General features: G+C 42.3%; 3 protein-coding genes and 1 long non-coding RNA gene across 18 annotated transcripts; 2 read left to right on the top strand and 2 right to left on the bottom strand.

Moving 5' to 3' along the window:
• Window positions 1-61: 61 nt before the first annotated feature.
• Window positions 62-11,512, top strand: LOC108154234 (uridine-cytidine kinase-like). 4 transcript variants are annotated; one of them, XR_004472142.1, is made up of 4 exons: window positions 63-1,010; window positions 1,075-1,146; window positions 1,201-1,428; window positions 1,489-1,686. XR_004472142.1 is itself a non-coding variant. In XM_033390268.1 (2 exons), exon 1 carries the CDS (start codon window positions 99-101, stop codon window positions 609-611), a length of 513 nt encoding a protein of 170 aa, XP_033246159.1. In that variant the 5' UTR covers window positions 62-98; the 3' UTR covers window positions 612-645; window positions 11,209-11,512. The 4 variants fall into 4 exon arrangements, 1 of the variants encoding a protein (XP_033246159.1); XR_004472141.1 differs by having other exon boundaries at window positions 1,075-1,428; window positions 1,492-1,686; XR_004472140.1 differs by having other exon boundaries at window positions 1,075-1,428.
• LOC117187483 lies at window positions 3,573-4,469 on the bottom strand. Of its 4 annotated transcripts, none has more exons than XR_004472148.1 (3): window positions 4,435-4,469; window positions 3,966-4,278; window positions 3,573-3,911 (listed from the first exon to the last, which is right to left on the bottom strand). It is a non-coding gene; the product is annotated as an uncharacterized LOC117187483 (long non-coding RNA). The 4 variants fall into 4 exon arrangements; XR_004472147.1 differs by lacking the exon at window positions 4,435-4,469 and adding an exon at window positions 4,336-4,416; XR_004472149.1 differs by lacking the exon at window positions 4,435-4,469 and adding an exon at window positions 4,346-4,387.
• On the top strand, window positions 8,985-16,351 carry LOC117187480 (uridine-cytidine kinase-like). Of its 9 annotated transcripts, none has more exons than XM_033390264.1 (4): window positions 8,985-9,365; window positions 14,179-14,934; window positions 14,999-15,353; window positions 15,414-16,351. In XM_033390264.1, exons 1-2 carry the CDS (start codon window positions 9,210-9,212, stop codon window positions 14,533-14,535), a joined length of 513 nt encoding a protein of 170 aa, XP_033246155.1. In that variant the 5' UTR covers window positions 8,985-9,209; the 3' UTR covers window positions 14,536-14,934; window positions 14,999-15,353; window positions 15,414-16,351. The 9 variants fall into 9 exon arrangements, with proteins under 9 accessions (XP_033246155.1, XP_033246157.1, XP_033246153.1 ...); XM_033390266.1 differs by having other exon boundaries at window positions 14,179-15,070; window positions 15,125-15,353; XM_033390262.1 differs by lacking the exons at window positions 14,179-14,934; window positions 14,999-15,353; window positions 15,414-16,351 and adding exons at window positions 10,186-10,257; window positions 10,312-10,539; window positions 10,600-10,809 and having other exon boundaries at window positions 8,985-10,121.
• LOC117187482 (protein argonaute-2-like) lies at window positions 15,383-15,739 on the bottom strand. Its single transcript, XM_033390269.1, has one exon. It carries the CDS (start codon window positions 15,710-15,712, stop codon window positions 15,398-15,400), a length of 315 nt encoding a protein of 104 aa, XP_033246160.1. The 5' UTR covers window positions 15,713-15,739; the 3' UTR covers window positions 15,383-15,397.
• Window positions 16,352-17,018: the final 667 nt, after the last annotated feature.

The raw sequence follows: 17,018 nt of genomic DNA, 5'->3' as shown, positions 1-17,018 counted from the left end.
TATTATTGAAAAAACATATATATCGATATATAAATCGGTCAGCTGTTTGTTAGTTTGGTAGAAAAGAAAAACAGGCACTTTTCCAACAAATTTTCCGAATGGGCGACTCCAACAAAGAAGACATTCTGCACCTGCCGAACGGCGATGCTCTGACCGGAGATGAGGTTAAGTCGCAGTTTTTGATTGGCGTGGCAGGAGGCACGGCCAGCGGCAAGTCTACCGTGTGCAAGAAGATCATGGAGCAACTTGGGCAGGCCGAAATGGACCATACACAGCGCCAGGTGGTGGCTATCAGCCAGGACAGCTTCTATCGCGAGCTGACAGCCGCCGAGAAGGCCAAGGCACAGAAGGGCCTGTTCAACTTTGACCATCCGGACGCCTTCAACGAAGAGCTGATGTTCGATACACTTCAGGGCATCCTCAAGGGTCACAAGGTGAAGATACCCGGCTATGACTACCGCACCAAAGGCAGAGCGTTGCAAGCGATATTGCATGTTATACGAAGCCCCGAATGGATCATGGGTGGCGGCAACACCCACCACTCTGGGGATCTCTCGCTGATCGGGCGACGGATTAGTCACATCGGCACCCAAAAACATGGTGTTCTTTAGTAGACAGTGCAGGGCATCCCTTACCTTGTGATTGGTGCCGTTCAGTTTGGAATTGACCTTAAGTAGAACGTTACCAATAACCTGCGCGTTACATTTACGCTCGACTGTGATCTGCTTGATGCATTGTGTGAGAATGCCATCCTGCAGCTCCGCCTTTTACTTCACGACATCAAAAAAGCGACCGAAATTTGGTATAACAACGAACACCAAACGATTAACCTATTATAAGCCAACTAGGTTTTTCAATTTTCCACCGAAAATAATGAAAATTTAACCATTTCATATATTGTATGCCATATTGTAAGAAAAGCAGTCAAGGTATATAACGTCAGAACGAATATATGTAACTATAACAGTATTAAAATTAATGTCGCACCCAGTGTAAGGAAAGCAGTCAAGGTATATATAACGTCAGAACGAATATATGTAACTATAACAATATTAAAATTAATTTCGCACCCAGTGATGGGTGGATAAGTGCCGGAGCCGGATAAGACACTGCGCGGTCGCAACGAGGAAACATGTGACAAAGATTGTATGTCAATTGCTGCAGTACATCAATATCCAAGTTGCCCGTATTCTCAAATAGGTTGTAACGCGTCCGCTTTGCCGTCGCCTGAATCGACTGATGGCTGACCATGAAGAACTGGATCTCATTGGAATGGACAATGGTGCGATCGACGACGGTTCCCGGAACAACATTGTTGAACTTATTGTATTGCGATGGAGCTCCGTTCGGAAAGAAGTGCGTATGATGCCGGGAACTACAATGACGCAGAAAATCTTGGGTTTGATATGCATCTGAAAGGAAGCGAAGGTAAATAAGCGAAAGAAATTAAGGAGGTTTCTGGATGTAACAGTTAAAATTTTCTTGAAGCAGGCCGCAGAAATCCCCCTCAACTCTTCATTCTTAATCTTGGGAAACTCCATCGCTGCCACCATCACGATAATAGATAATGTGCTCGGGATAGGATATGCGGAACTGATGATAGACACGCAAGTGCTCAAGAGCTACCGACTCCATGTCCTCAATCTCCTCCAAGGCAGAGCGTTGCAAGCGATATTGCATGTTATATGAAGCCCCGAATGGATCATGGGTGGCGGCAACACCCACCACTCTGGGGATCTCTCGCTGATCGGGCGACGGATGAGTTACATCAGCACCCAAGAACATCGCATTCTTTAGCAGACAGCGGGGGTCATCCTTTAGCTTATGATTGATGCCGTTTAGCTTGGAATTGACCTTAAGTAGAACGTTAACGTAACGTTCTAAGTAGAACGTTAACGTAACGTTCTAATTAAAGTTAATTCCAAACTGAACGGCACCAATCACAAGCTAAGGGATGACCTGCACTGTCTGCTAAAGAACACCATGTTTGTGGGTGATGGTGTGACTCATCCGTCGCCCGATCAGCGAGAGATCCCCAGAGTGGTGGGTGTTGCCGCCACCCATGATCCATTCGGGGCTTCATATAGCTTGTGATTGGTGCCGTGCAGTTTGGAATTGACCAAATTAAAAATTGCTTTTGCACGGATTCAATAACAGCCTGCTGCTCTTTATACTGCGGGCTCCACACACAAGAACAATACTCCAATATAGGACGTACTAACGAGATGTACAGTTGTTTCGTAACGTACGGGTCGTCAAACTCCTTGGACCAACGCTTGATGAACGCTAAAACACCCTTAGCTTTATTTACAGTTGCAGCTATATGGGTGTTAAAACACATCTTATGATCAAAAAGGACTCCGAGGTCATTTGAACTCTAAATTCGCTCAAGGACATGATTTCCTAGAACATATGGGACAAAATGAGGAGCGCGACGGTTAAATGTCATAAGTTTGCATTTGGAAAGGTTCAGAAAATGAAGATTAGTTGAACACCACAATAGTAGTTCACTTAGATCAAGTTGAAGGCGTGTGTGCAAATACCAATCAGAGTAAGAAAGACAGATTTTAACATCATCAGCATACATTAGTGTAGTAGAGTATGTTATAACTTGAGGAAGGTCATTCACAAATAAAATAAACAGAAGCGGGCCCAGATGACTTCCCTGTGGCACACCTGAAGTAACATTAACAGTATTTGACAACACGTTAGAAAACAAAACACGTTGAGTACGGTTAGAGAGATAGGACAAAATCCAATCTAGAAGATTCGTTGGGAACCCTAATAAAGAGAGCTTGTGAATAAGCAGAGCATGGTTCACAGAATCAAATGCCTTGCTGAAGTCCGTAAAAACTACATCCGTCTGCAAACCAATTTGAAAACCACGGTGGATTAGGTTAGAAAACTCAAGAAGGTTAGTCGATGTTGAGCGATGTCTGAAAAAACCGTGTTGCGACGGAGATATCAAGCTGCAACAAAGAAAGATGGCGGAAAGCTTTGCGATACCACGATAATTTTCAATGTTTGATCTTATGAAGCGGAATGATGTAGGACTCATTCCAAATTACTGGGAGACAAGACTGTTCCAAGGAGAGGTTGAAGAAAAGGTTGCAAAGGGACTGGGCACAGTGTTTTAAGATGCAACTTGGTACCTTATCTGGACCCGCAGAAAACGATATGTCCATAGATGACAAACCTTCCAGAACAACGCTTTCCTCGAAAAAGGGCAGAAAAATGCTGTTAGCTTGAGGTAGCTGGTACGGATACGGAGTGGATGCGTTGTAAATATGAGACGAGTACGTTGTTTGGAAAAAGTTAGCGAATAAATTTGCAATACCAACAGCAGAAGCTTCTGTTATGTTCTGGTAATGAAGGGACGGAGGAAAAACGTTTGACTTGCGCTTAGAGTTAACGAACGAATAGAATTTTTTAGGATCACTACGAAAGTTACTACTACATTGTGAAAGGTAATGATTATAACACTGACTATTGACGGCAAGGAACAGAGAGCGAGCGGAGGAGTATAGAGCTAAGGCCAACGTGGAGCCCGAAAAATAGAACGAAATAAATACTTTTAAGGAAATTAGAATATTTTGATTCATAACCATTTGTCCAAAGTGGATAAGGATGGAAATGGAAACCCCTTTTCGATCAAGTGGCGATACGCCCGGGGGCCAGCAGTATGGGGACAAATCGCATTCGAAATGTCATCGTGATTCCATTGAACTCTTTTCCCGCCGTTCTCAAGTTTCCTGATCTGCGATTTGGTGAAAATGGTATTAAGGGAATCAATAAGCGTCTGCGTTTTCCCAATTTGCTCAAGGAGCTTAGCTTTTTCCCTTTGCAAGTCAGCAACTTTCTTTTGCAAACATAAATTGTCTATGGCAAGCCCAGAATCCACAACTTCTTCGCTGAAAATTAATCATATTAATAGCCATAAAATAGTAACCGAAATGTAAAAATACTCAGTTTGGGAGTTGAAGTCACAAACATTGTCCCCACAAGCTGATTTTAAGTGCTCTGTGAGAACTTGCTCACGTTGATTCTGCGGTACAGCAGTTGGCATCAGTCGTCTCCGCTTTGTTGCGCTTTCGGACGGATAGTAAAAAAAGTCCGAGTCCTTAAAATGTTTGCTACAAATTTTACTCGAACTCGTAAATTGAACGCCACAGCTCCTTGACCACAGCTCCCTTCTGCTTTCATCTCTTGGTACTAAAACATTCTTTTCCGTAGTTCTCGAACGGCATAGCATACAATACTTTGTGGTCATGTTTAGACCTGTTAAGGAATCAAAGATAATATATTAACACACACATATGACACAATTACACACACATTTAGCTACACAGTCTCTGTCGTCTATACCATACGTTTATGATTTGTGTTTAATTACTTCCCTTTGTTTATTAGAAAATATTTGTTTATATTTCCTACCTGTCAGCTGTGACAATAACAAACGAAGTACGATTGCTTATATTCGATATGATATATGATACGATATTTTTCTGTGATATTTTCTCGACGACTATATCACAAAACGATATTTTTAGAAAACATCGACCACCATGTATCGTTTATTCCCGCACGAATTAAACATGGACAAGATAAAATAACTTGTATAATAAATTCTACCAAAACTCCTATCGTGAAATCTTTGCGATAAAATTGTGAAGAGAAGTAGAAATACATTAAACTTCGGTGCACATATCAGGACTAGATAATAGAGAGCTACCCTGGATTGTAACCTGGATTAACAGCTGACTCTTAAATATTTAACAACCCCCGAAAGCTCAGCAGCTTCAAAATTATTTGTTGAAAACAAAAAATTTAAAAAAAACACGTCTTTAAACTAAAAACATCTTTCTGGAACTTTTTCCGATATATTGATTTTTTATAATTGATGTATTCGATATGGCGATATTAAAATTTGTTCAAAGTGACCGCCACGATAATTAGATATTGATCTCTAACAACACTGCGCATGTGCCCTGCTGCATATCGATGTTCTCATATCGATGTTCTCATATCGATATTTTTCTTTCGGCGTCTGTCTCTTGCGTATGTTACTCGGAAGCACATATAATTCTGTATACTAATCTTCTGCTGTCTTACAAATAAAATGACTTTAACAGGTTATGGGCCCAGACACCAATTCACCCAGAAACAGTATAAAACAGAAACAGTGAGAAACAATAAACATTGTTTGGTGCTTAGTGAAAAGCAGTGCTAAAAAAATGGCATAGACTCATTAGTGTATGTGTGTACATAGAAAGGCAAAAGAACAAGTTGAACAAATTCGCATTGTGTTTTTTTGATTAGATTTTTGCAGCGAGTCGGACCGTTGCCGTGGTTTAAAGTCCAAAATAAAGCAGTCCCAACGGATCAAGAAACACAAAAGCGAACGGAGACTCAAGTGTGTATACCAAAAAGTGCGTATGCCAAGCCGCACAAAACCGCGAGTGTGTATACCCAAAAGTGTGTATACCAAGGCATAGAAAATCGCGAGTGTGTGTGTGTAAATAGCAACTCGGAGGGATACTTAAAAGAAAACGAAAAAACAAAAGAAAGACACGGACAACAGTATTGTCGTCGTAGTTGCTTTATGCATGAGACGATCGACAGTTACAAATTTTGCACTGTGGGACAATAAGTATAAAAAATGAGTGGAAATATGAATTTCAATATTGAGAAACTGGACGAAAACAATTATAGCACATGGGAAGTTTTGATGAGAAGTGTTCTCATACAAAATGATTTGTGGCCAATCGTCACAAGGGAAAGGAAGGGCATTTTAAATCGGAATGCCGTGCTAAAAGCAAGCAGGAAGGAGCAAACAACAAGGGCGCAAACAGTAAAAGCGGGGAAAGATTGGGTACAATGCTTTGCGTAACCGAATATGCCAAAGTGGAACCAGAAAAATATGTACCAATCCTAAGTTTAGCTAAGCCAAATGACCAGATGTTAAATGCATGGTGCATAGACAGTGGCGCAACGGCGCATCTATGTTGTGACAAGGAACGCTTTGTGTCGTTCACGGAAGATAATCAAAAAGTATTTTTAGCCGGCGGTAAATCACTTATTGCTGAAGGGCATGGAACTGTTCAAGTAAGGTTCGGTGATAGATCCGTTACGCTGGAAAAGGTTATCTTGGTACCAGATTTGCAGTACAATTTTATATCGGTCACAAAACTATTAAAACATGGAAAAAAAAGTTGTGTTTGAGAAAAATCAAGCGATGATTTTTGAAAACGGAAAAATAGTTATAAAGGCACATCTGGAAAATGGATTGTTTATGGTTCAGGACAATCAGGAAAAGTGTATGAACATTGTAAATGTTGAGGCAGATGCATTCAAATGGCACAATAGGTTCGGCCATGTACATTTTGACGCATTAAAGGAAATGGTTAGCAAGGAGATGGTAATAGGTCTCAAGGGCATATACAAGCCAAAACAAGTGTGTGCAACATGCGCAAAAAGTAAAATTTGCGTGCAACCATTTCAATCGAGCACAAACAAAATGTTTCCTTGTAGTCGATCCCGTAGCGTTGGCTACAACCTTTCGCCACCAGACGTGATTTGAGCCTGTTCACGCTTCCATCCGGATTGGACTTAACTGCATAAACCCATCGGCAATTTAGTAAGCGACCACGTGCCGTTCTTCACGAGAGATTCGTACTCGTCCTTCATTGATGCTTTCCATATCTCGCCTTCAGTAGACCGTTCAGCTTGTGCGTAGTTTTGTGGAACTTGTACGTCTGCTGCCAGTATCGCATTGAGCATATGATACTGCTTCCTTGGTCGTCCTGGTTTGCCCGTCCGTACTATGGTTGGGCGTCCTGGTCCTCTTATTGGTTCTGGAATTACAAGAATGTCATTACTAGACCTAATCTCCTCCTGATTTTCTGGCTCATTTTCTGGATCTTTAAATTGCTCGCTTTGAGCAGCTCGGCTCAGGCCCGGCTTCAATATCCATGGGTGCTGCGGTATTACTACGACCTTTTCGTGAAAATGGGAAGTTTTCTTCCTTTCGATTTGATCGATTTAATTATTAACTTTTGAATTATTTAATTAATAATTAATTTCCAATAAACCACTGAGCCTGTACACGCTTCCATCCGGATTGGACTTAACTGCATAAACCCATCTGCATCCAATGGACTTTTCCCGCTAGGCAATTTAGTAAGCGACCACGTGCCGTTTTTCACGAGAGATTCGTACTCGTCCTTCATTGATGCTTTCCATATCTCACCTTCAGTAGACCGTTCAGCTTGTGCGTAGTTTTGTGGAACTTGTACGTCTGCTGCCAGTATCGCATTGAGCATATGATACTGCTTCCTTGGTCGTCCTGGTTTGCCCGTCCGTACTATGGTTGGGCGTCCTGGTCCTCTTATTGGTTCTGGAATTACAAGAATGTCATTACTAGACCTAATCTCCTCCTGATTTTCTGGCTCATTTTCTGGATCTTTAAATTGCTCGCTTTGAGCAGCTCGGCTCAGGCCCGGCTTCAATATCCATGGGTGCTGCGGTATTACTACGACCTTTTCGTGAAAATGGGAAGTTTTCTTCCTTTCGATTTGATCGATTTAATTATTAACTTTTGAATTATTTAATTAATAATTAATTTCCAATAAACCACTGAGCCTGTTCACGCTTCCATCCGGATTGGACTTAACTGCATAAACCCATCTGCATCCAATGGACTTTTCCCGCTAGGCAATTTAGTAAGCGACCACGTGCCGTTTTTCACGAGAGATTCGTACTCGTCCTTCATTGATGCTTTCCATATCTCGCCTTCAGTAGACCGTTCAGCTTGTGCGTAGTTTTGTGGAACTTGTACGTCTGCTGCCAGTATCGCATTGAGCATATGATACTGCTTCCTTGGTCGTCCTGGTTTGCCCGTCCGTACTATGGTTGGGCGTCCTGGTCCTCTTATTGGTTCTGGAATTACAAGAATGTCATTACTAGACCTAATCTCCTCCTGATTTTCTGGCTCATTTTCTGGATCTTTAAATTGCTCGCTTTGAGCAGCTCGGCTCAGGCCCGGCTTCAATATCCATGGGTGCTGCGGTATTACTACGACCTTTTCGTGAAAATGGGAAGTTTTCTTCCTTTCGATTTGATCGATTTAATTATTAACTTTTGAATTATTTAATTAATAATTAATTTCCAATAAACCACTGAGCACACGTCCAAAAACGTCGAAGGAATATTTGTGACGGACACGAGGTTAGGAAAATTTTTCAAGCTGACTGCTCCTGCGGCTGCTCCTGCGGCTGCTCCTGCTGCTACTCCTGCATCTCGTAATCCATTGCGCTGTCCTGTGCTCCAGCAACCGGAGCGGCAGGCAGGGACAAGGATTCATTCGAATCGTCGGGGCGGCTGCGCTTAACGCTCATCTCGTTATCCTTATCATCGGCTGGATCATTCCCGTCCGGACATTGCGCATTCGGTGAACAAATTAGCACAACGTAACAAGGATCCTCATTCCGAGCATGAAGCGGCAGCCAAGCACATCCTTCGATATTTGGCAAAAACTATAGACTGGGAGATATGCTACACAAAGCAAGGAAAGGCAATTGAGTGTTTTGTTGATGCAGATTGGGCAAGTGATATGACGAACCGAAAGTCATTCACTGGCTATGTATGCATGTTGGCAGGAGGAGCGGTTTCTTGGGAGTCAAGAAAGCAATCGACGGTTGCCCTCAGTTCCACGGAGGCAGAGTACATAGCCTTATCATCTGCAGCAAAAGAGGCGATATACTTTCGCAGCCTACTGATTGACTTGAAGCTGATGTCCAAGGAGTCAGCTATTCAGATGTACGGCGACAACATTGGAGCACAGCAGCTTGCTAGAAACCCCATGTTTCATGCACGTACAAAGCACATCGACGTCAAGATACATCATATTCGAGAGGTTCTCAAGAGAGGTGAAGTCAACATTGCGTATCTGCCAACCGATGAGATGATAGCAGATGTCCTCACAAAGAACTTAGCCAAGGTTAAGCACCATAAATTTGTATTCGCATTTGGTTTAAAAGATCGTTTATAAGTGCTTGACATGTTATTGAATATTAGTTAAGTATTTTTAAAGTTTGTACACATGCGTTGTGTTGAGGAGGAGTGTTCATATATATCGATATATAAATCGGTCAGCTGTTTGTTAGTTTGGTAGAACAGAAAAATAAGCACTTTTCCAACAAATTTTCCGAATGGGCGACTCCAACAAAGAAGACATTCTGCACCTGCCGAACGGCGATGCTCTGACCGGAGATGAGGTTAAGTCGCCGTTTTTGATTGGCGTGGCAGGAGGCACGGCCAGCGGCAAGTCTACCGTGTGCAAGAAGATCATGGAGCAACTTGGGCAGGCCGAAATGGACCATACACAGCGCCAGGTGGTGGCTATCAGCCAGGACAGCTTCTATCGCGAGCTGACAGCCGCCGAGAAGGCCAAGGCACAGAAGGGCCTGTTCAACTTTGACCATCCGGACGCCTTCAACGAAGAGCTGATGTTCGATACACTTCAGGTCATCCTCAAGGGTCACAAGGTGAAGATACCCGGCTATGACTACCGCACCAAAGGCAGAGCGTTGCAAGCGATATTGCATGTTATACGAAGCCCCGAATGGATCATGGGTGGCGGCAACACCCACCACTCTGGGGATCTCTCGCTGATCGGGCGACGGATTAGTCACATCGGCACCCAAAAACATGGTGTTCTTTAGTAGACAGTGCAGGGCATCCCTTACCTTGTGATTGGTGCCGTTCAGTTTGGAATTGACCTTAAGTAGAACGTTACCAATAACCTGCGCGTTACATTTACGCTCGACTGTGATCTGCTTGATGCATTGTGTGAGAATGCCATCCTGCAGCTCCGCCTTTTACTTCACGACATCAAAAAAGCGACCGAAATTTGGTATAACAACGAACACCAAACGATTAACCTATTATAAGCCAACTAGGTTTTTCAATTTTCCACCGAAAATAATGAAAATTTAACCATTTCATATATTGTATGCCATATTGTAAGAAAAGCAGTCAAGGTATATAACGTCAGAACGAATATATGTAACTATAACAGTATTAAAAATAATGTCGCACCCAGTGTAAGAAAAGCAGTCAAGGTATATATAACGTCAGAACGAATATATGTAACTATAACAATATTAAAATTAATTTCGCACCCAGTGATGGGTGGATAAGTGCCGGAGCCGGATAAGACACTGCGCGGTCGCAACGAGGAAGCATGTGACAAAGATTGTATGTCAATTGCTGCAGTACATCAATATCCAAGTTGCCCGTATTCTCAAATAGGTTGTAACGCGTCCGCTTTGCCGTCGCCTGAATCGACTGATGGCTGACCATGAAGAACTGGATCTCATTGGAATGGACAATGGTGCGATCGACGACGGTTCCCGGAACAACATTGTTGAACTTATTGTATTGCGATGGAGCTCCGTTCGGAAAGAAGTGCGTATGATGCCGGGAACTACAATGACGCAGAAAATCTTGGGTTTGATATGCATCTGAAAGGAAGCGAAGGTAAATAAGCGAAAGAAATTAAGGAGGTTTCTGGATGTAACAGTTAAAATTTTCTTGAAGCAGGCCGCAGAAATCCCCCTCAACTCTTCATTCTTAATCTTGGGAAACTCCATCGCTGCCACCATCACGATAATAGATAATGTGCTCGGGATAGGATATGCGGAACTGATGATAGACACGCAAGTGCTCAAGAGCTACCGACTCCATGTCCTCAATCTCCTCCAAGGCAGAGCGTTGCAAGCGATATTGCATGTTATATGAAGCCCCGAATGGATCATGGGTGGCGGCAACACCCACCACTCTGGGGATCTCTCGCTGATCGGGCGACGGATGAGTTACATCAGCACCCAAGAACATCGCATTCTTTAGCAGACAGCGGGGGTCATCCTTTAGCTTATGATTGATGCCGTTTAGCTTGGAATTGACCTTAAGTAGAACGTTAACGTAACGTTCTAAGTAGAACGTTAACGTAACGTTCTAATTAAAGTTAATTCCAAACTGAACGGCACCAATCACAAGCTAAGGGATGACCTGCACTGTCTGCTAAAGAACACCATGTTTGTGGGTGATGGTGTGACTCATCCGTCGCCCGATCAGCGAGAGATCCCCAGAGTGGTGGGTGTTGCCGCCACCCATGATCCATTCGGGGCTTCATATAGCTTGTGATTGGTGCCGTTCAGTTTGGAATTGACCTTAAGTAGATCGTTACCAATAACCTGCGCGTTACATTTACGCTCGACTGTGATCTGCTTGATGCATTGTGTGAGAATGCCATCCTGCAGCTCAGCCTTTTACTTCACGACATCAAAAAAGCGCCCGAAATTTGGTATAATAACGAACACCAAATCAAATTGATTTCGAAAAAATGAGCATCCAGTTCACGTTCATCTTTGTAATTCTGTTTCTCGTCCTTGGTATCCAATGGTGTATGTGTATCCATGAAAATTCTAAGCAAAAAACCATTAAAAATAGATCTTATTGTTTTTATTTTCTAACAAGCTTGTTGTTTGCCTAACACTAGTGTTGACCGATGTAGTGAGGGTCCGTCCACTTTCTAAACTCGCTCTCTCGGTTCTCAGAGAGACAAACGCTGCAGTCTTCTGACAGGAAAGAAAATTTGTTCGATAATATATATTTATTTTTTTTTATTTATTTATTTATTAAATTAACAAATTATCTGTTAATAATGGTACTTAGTTACTAAAGGCGGAAAAAGATAAGTTAAAAGTAAGCTAAATTTAAATGATTATAAATATTGCATGCAATTAGTTTAAGAGACAGTTCAGGGGATAGGGTTTGACAGAGGGAGTTATAATTATGGCATAAAACCCTAAAAGGTTCATGATCAGCATAATTAGACCTACATATGGGTAGACGGATAGGCCTAAAAGTACGGGTAGGTCTAGATGGAACGGCCAAGTCAATCTGACCCAAGAGAGTTTGGGAGTCAACAGTCCCAAGAAGGAGCTTGTGCACGAACATTACGCCATTGCATATTCTGCGATGGTGCAACGACGGCAGGTCAATAAGATTTAGCCTAGACCGTAGGGTGGCAAGATTCTACCCGAGTCCCAGTTAAAGTTCCGAAGGGCAAAAATTAAAAATTGCTTTTGCACGGATTCAATAACAGCCTGCTGCTCTTTATACTGCGGGCTCCACACACAAGAACAATACTCCAATATAGGACGTACTAACGAGATGTACAGTTGTTTCGTAACGTACGGGTCGTCAAACTCCTTGGACCAACGCTTGATGAACGCTAAAACACCCTTAGCTTTATTTACAGTTGCAGCTATATGGGTGTTAAAACACATCTTATGATCAAAAAGGACTCCGAGGTCATTTGAACTCGAAATTCGCTCAAGGACATGATTTCCTAGAACATATGGGACAAAATGAGGAGCGCGACGGTTAAATGTCATAAGTTTGCATTTGGAAAGGTTCAGAAAAAGAAGATTAGTTGAACACCACAATAGTAGTTCACTTAGATCAAGTTGAAGGCGTGTGTGCAAATACCAATCAGAGTAAGAAAGACAGATTTTAACATCATCAGCATACATTAGTGTAGTAGAGTATGTTATAACTTGAGGAAGGTCATTCACAAATAAAATAAACAGAAGCGGGCCCAGATGACTTCCCTGTGGCACACCTGAAGTAACATTAACAGTATTTGACAACACGTTAGAAAACAAAACACGTTGAGTACGGTTAGAGAGATAGGACAAAATCCAATCTAGATTGGGCAGAAAAATGCTGTTAGCTTGAGGTAGCTGGTACGGATACGGAGTGGATGCGTTGTAAATATGAGACGAGTACGTTGTTTGGAAAAAGTTAGCGAATAAATTAGCAATACCAACAGCAGAAGCTTCTGTTATGTTCTGGTAATGAAGGGACGGAGGAAAAACGTTTGACTTGCGCTTAGAGTTAACGAACGAATAGAATTTTTTAGGATCACTACGAAAGTTACTACTACATTATGAAAGGTAATGATTATAACACTGACTATTGACGGCAAGGAACAGAGAGCGAGCGGAGGAGTATAGAGCTAAGGCCAACGTGGAGCCCGAAAAATAGAACGAAATAAATACTTTTAAGGAAATTAGAATATTTTGATTCATAACCATTTGTCCAAAGTGGATAAGGATGGAAATGGAAACCCCTTTTCGATCAAGTGGCGATACGCCCGGGGGCCAGCAGCATGGAGACAAATCGCATTCGAAATGTCATCGTGATTCCATTGAACTCTTTTCCCGCCGTTCTCAAGTTTCCTGATCTGCGATTTGGTGAAAATGGTATTAAGGGAATCAATAAGCGTCTGCGTTTTCCCAATTTGCTCAAGGAGCTTAGCTTTTTCCCTTTGCAAGTCAGCAACTTTCTTTTGCAAACATAAATTGTCTATGGCAAGCCCAGAATCCACAACTTCTTCGCTGAAAATTAATCATATTAATAGCCATAAAATAGTAACCGAAATGTAAAAATACTCAGTTTGGGAGTTGAAGTCACAAACATTGTCCCCACAAGCTGATTTTAAGTGCTCTGTGAGAACTTGCTCACGTTGATTCTGCGGTACAGCAGTTGGCATCAGTCGTCTCCGCTTTGTTGCGCTTTCGGACGGATAGTAAAAAAAGTCCGAGTCCTTGAAATGTTTGCTACAAATTTTACTCGAACTCGTAAATTGAACGCCACAGCTCCTTGACCACAGCTCCCTTCTGCTTTCATCTCTTGGTACTGAAACATTCTTTTCCGTAGTTCTCGAACGGCATAGCATACAATACTTTGTGGTCATGTTTAGACCTGTTAAGGAATCAAAGAAAATATATTAACACACACATATGACACAATTACACACGCATTTAGCTACACAGTCTCTGTCGTCTATACCATACGTTTATGATTTGTTTTTAATTACTTCCCTTTGTTTATTAGAAAAAATTTGTTTATATTTCCTACCTGTCAGCTGTGACAATAACAAACGAAGTACGATTGTTTATATTCTATATGATATATGATACGATATTTTTTCTGCGATATTTTCTCGACGACTATATCACAAATCGATATTTTTAGAAAACATCGACCACCATGTATCGTTTATTCCCGCACGAATTAAACATGGACAAGATAAAATAACTTGGGCAGGCCGAAATGGACCATACACAGCGCCAGGTGGTGGCTATCAGCCAGGACAGCTTCTATCGCGAGCTGACAGCCGCCGAGAAGGCCAAGGCACAGAAGGGCCTGTTCAACTTTGACCATCCGGACGCCTTCAACGAAGAGCTGATGTTCGATACACTTCAGGGCATCCTCAAGGGTCACAAGGTGAAGATACCCGGCTATGACTACCGCACCAAAGGCAGAGCGTTGCAAGCGATATTGCATGTTATACGAAGCCCCGAATGGATCATGGGTGGCGGCAACACCCACCACTCTGGGGATCTCTCGCTGATCGGGCGACGGATTAGTCACATCGGCACCCAAAAACATGGTGTTCTTTAGCAGACAGTGAAGGTCATCCCTTAGCTTGTGATTGGTGCCGTTCAGTTTGGAATTGACCTTAAGTAGAACGTTACCAATAACCTGCGCGTTACATTTACGCTCGACTGTGATCTGCTTGATGCATTGTGTGAGAATGCCATCCTGCAGCTCCGCCTTTTACTTCACGACATCAAAAAAGCGACCGAAATTTGGTATAATAACGAACACCAAACGATTAACCTAATATAAGCCAACTAGGTTTTTAAATTTTCCACCGAAAATAATGAAAATTTAACCATTTCATATATTGTATGCCATATTGTAAGAAAAGCAGTCAAGGTATATAACGTCAGAACGAATATATGTAACTATAACAGTATTAAAATTAATGTCGCACCCAGTGTAAGGAAAGCAGTCAAGGTATATATAACGTCAGAACGAATATATGTAACTATAACAATATTAAAATTAATTTCGCACCCAGTGATGGGTGGATAAGTGCCGGAGCCGGATAAGACACTGCGCGGTCGCAAGGAGGAAACATGTGACAAAGATTGTATGTCAATTGCTGCAGTACATCAATATCCAAGTTGCCCGTATTCTCAAATAGGTTGTAACGCGTCCGCTTTGCCGTCGCCTGAATCGACTGATGGCTGACCATGAAGAACTGGATCTCATTGGAATGGACAATGGTGCGATCGACGACGGTTCCCGGAACAACATTGTTGAACTTATTGTATTGCGATGGAGCTCCGTTCGGAAAGAAGCGCGTATGATGCCGGTTAACTACAATGACGCAGCAAATCTTGGGTTTGATATGCATCTGAAAGGAAGCGAAGGTAAATAAGCGAAAGAAATTAAGGAGGTTTCTGGATGTAACAGTTCAAATTTCCTTGAAGCAGGCCGCAGAAATCCCCCTCAACTCTTCATTCTTAATCTTGGGAAACTGTCCATCGCTGCCACCATCACGATAATAGATAATGTGCTCGGGATAGGATATGCGGAACTGATGATAGACACGCAAGTGCTCAAGAGCTACCGACTCCATGTCCTCAATCTCCTCCAAGGCAGAGCGTTGCAAGCGATATTGCATGTTATATGAAGCCCCGAATGGATCATGGGAGGCGGCAACACCCACCACACTGGGGATCTCACGCTGATCTGGCGATGGATGAGTTACATCAGCACCCAAGAACATCGCATTCTTTAGCAGACAGCGGGGGTCATCCTTTAGCTTATGATTGATGCCGTTTAGCTTGGAATTGACCTTAAGTAGAACGTTAACGTAACGTTCTAAGTAGAACGTTAACGTAACGTTCTAATTAAAGTTAATTCCAAACTGAACGGCACCAATCACAAGCTAAGGGATGACCTGCACTGTCTGCTAAAGAACACCATGTTTGTGGGTGATGGTGTGACTCATCCGTCGCCCGATCAGCGAGAGATCCCCAGAGTGGTGGGTGTTGCCGCCACCCATGATCCATTCGGGGCTTCATATAGCTTGTGATTGGTGCCGTTCAGTTTGGAATTGACCTTAAGTAGAACGTTACCAATAACCAGCGCGTTACATTTACGCTCGACTGTGATCTGCTTGATGCATTGTGTGAGAATGCCATCCTGCAGCTCAGCCTTTTACTTCACGACATCAAAAAAGCGCCCGAAATTTGGTATAATAACGAACACCAAATCAAATTGATTTCGAAAAAATGAGCATCCAGTTCACGTTCATCTTTGTAATTCTGTTTCTCGTCCTTGGTATCCAATGGTGTATGTGTATCCATGAAAATTCTAAGCAAAAAACCATTAAAAATAGATCTTATTGTTTTTATTTTCTAACAAGCTTGTTGTTTGCCTAACACTAGTGTTGACCGATGTAGTGAGGGTCCGTCCACTTTCTAAACTCGCTCTCTCGGTTCTCAGAGAGACAAACGCTGCAGTCTTCTGACAGGAAAGAAAATTTGTTCGATAATATATATTTATTTTTTTTTATTTATTTATTTATTAAATTAACAAATTATCTGTTAATAATGGTACTTAGTTACTAAAGGCGGAAAAAGATAAGTTAAAAGTAAGCTAAATTTAAATGATTATAAATATTGCATGCAATTAGTTTAAGAGACAGTTCAGGGGATAGGGTTTGACAGAGGGAGTTATAATTATGGCATAAAACCCTAAAAGGTTCATGATCAGCATAATTAGACCTACATATGGGTAGACGGATAGGCCTAAAAGTACGGGTAGGTCTAGATGGAACGGCCAAGTCAATCTGACCCAAGAGAGTTTGGGAGTCAACAGTCCCAAGAAGGAGCTTGTGCACGAACATTACGCCATTGCATATTCTGCGATGGTGCAACGACGGCAGGTCAATAAGATTTAGCCTAGACCGGTAGGGTGGCAAGATTCTACCCGAGTCCCAGTTAAAGTTCCGAAGGGCAAAAATTAAAAATTGCTTTTGCACGGATTCAATAACAGCCTGCTGCTCTTTATACTGCGGGCTCCACACA

Source organism: Drosophila miranda, chromosome 2 (genome assembly GCF_003369915.1).
Source record: "Drosophila miranda strain MSH22 chromosome 2, D.miranda_PacBio2.1, whole genome shotgun sequence".
Lineage (NCBI taxonomy): Eukaryota > Metazoa > Arthropoda > Insecta > Diptera > Drosophilidae > Drosophila > Drosophila miranda.
Note: the sequence above shows the minus strand (reverse complement) of the source record. Positions and strands in the feature narration are given on the sequence as shown.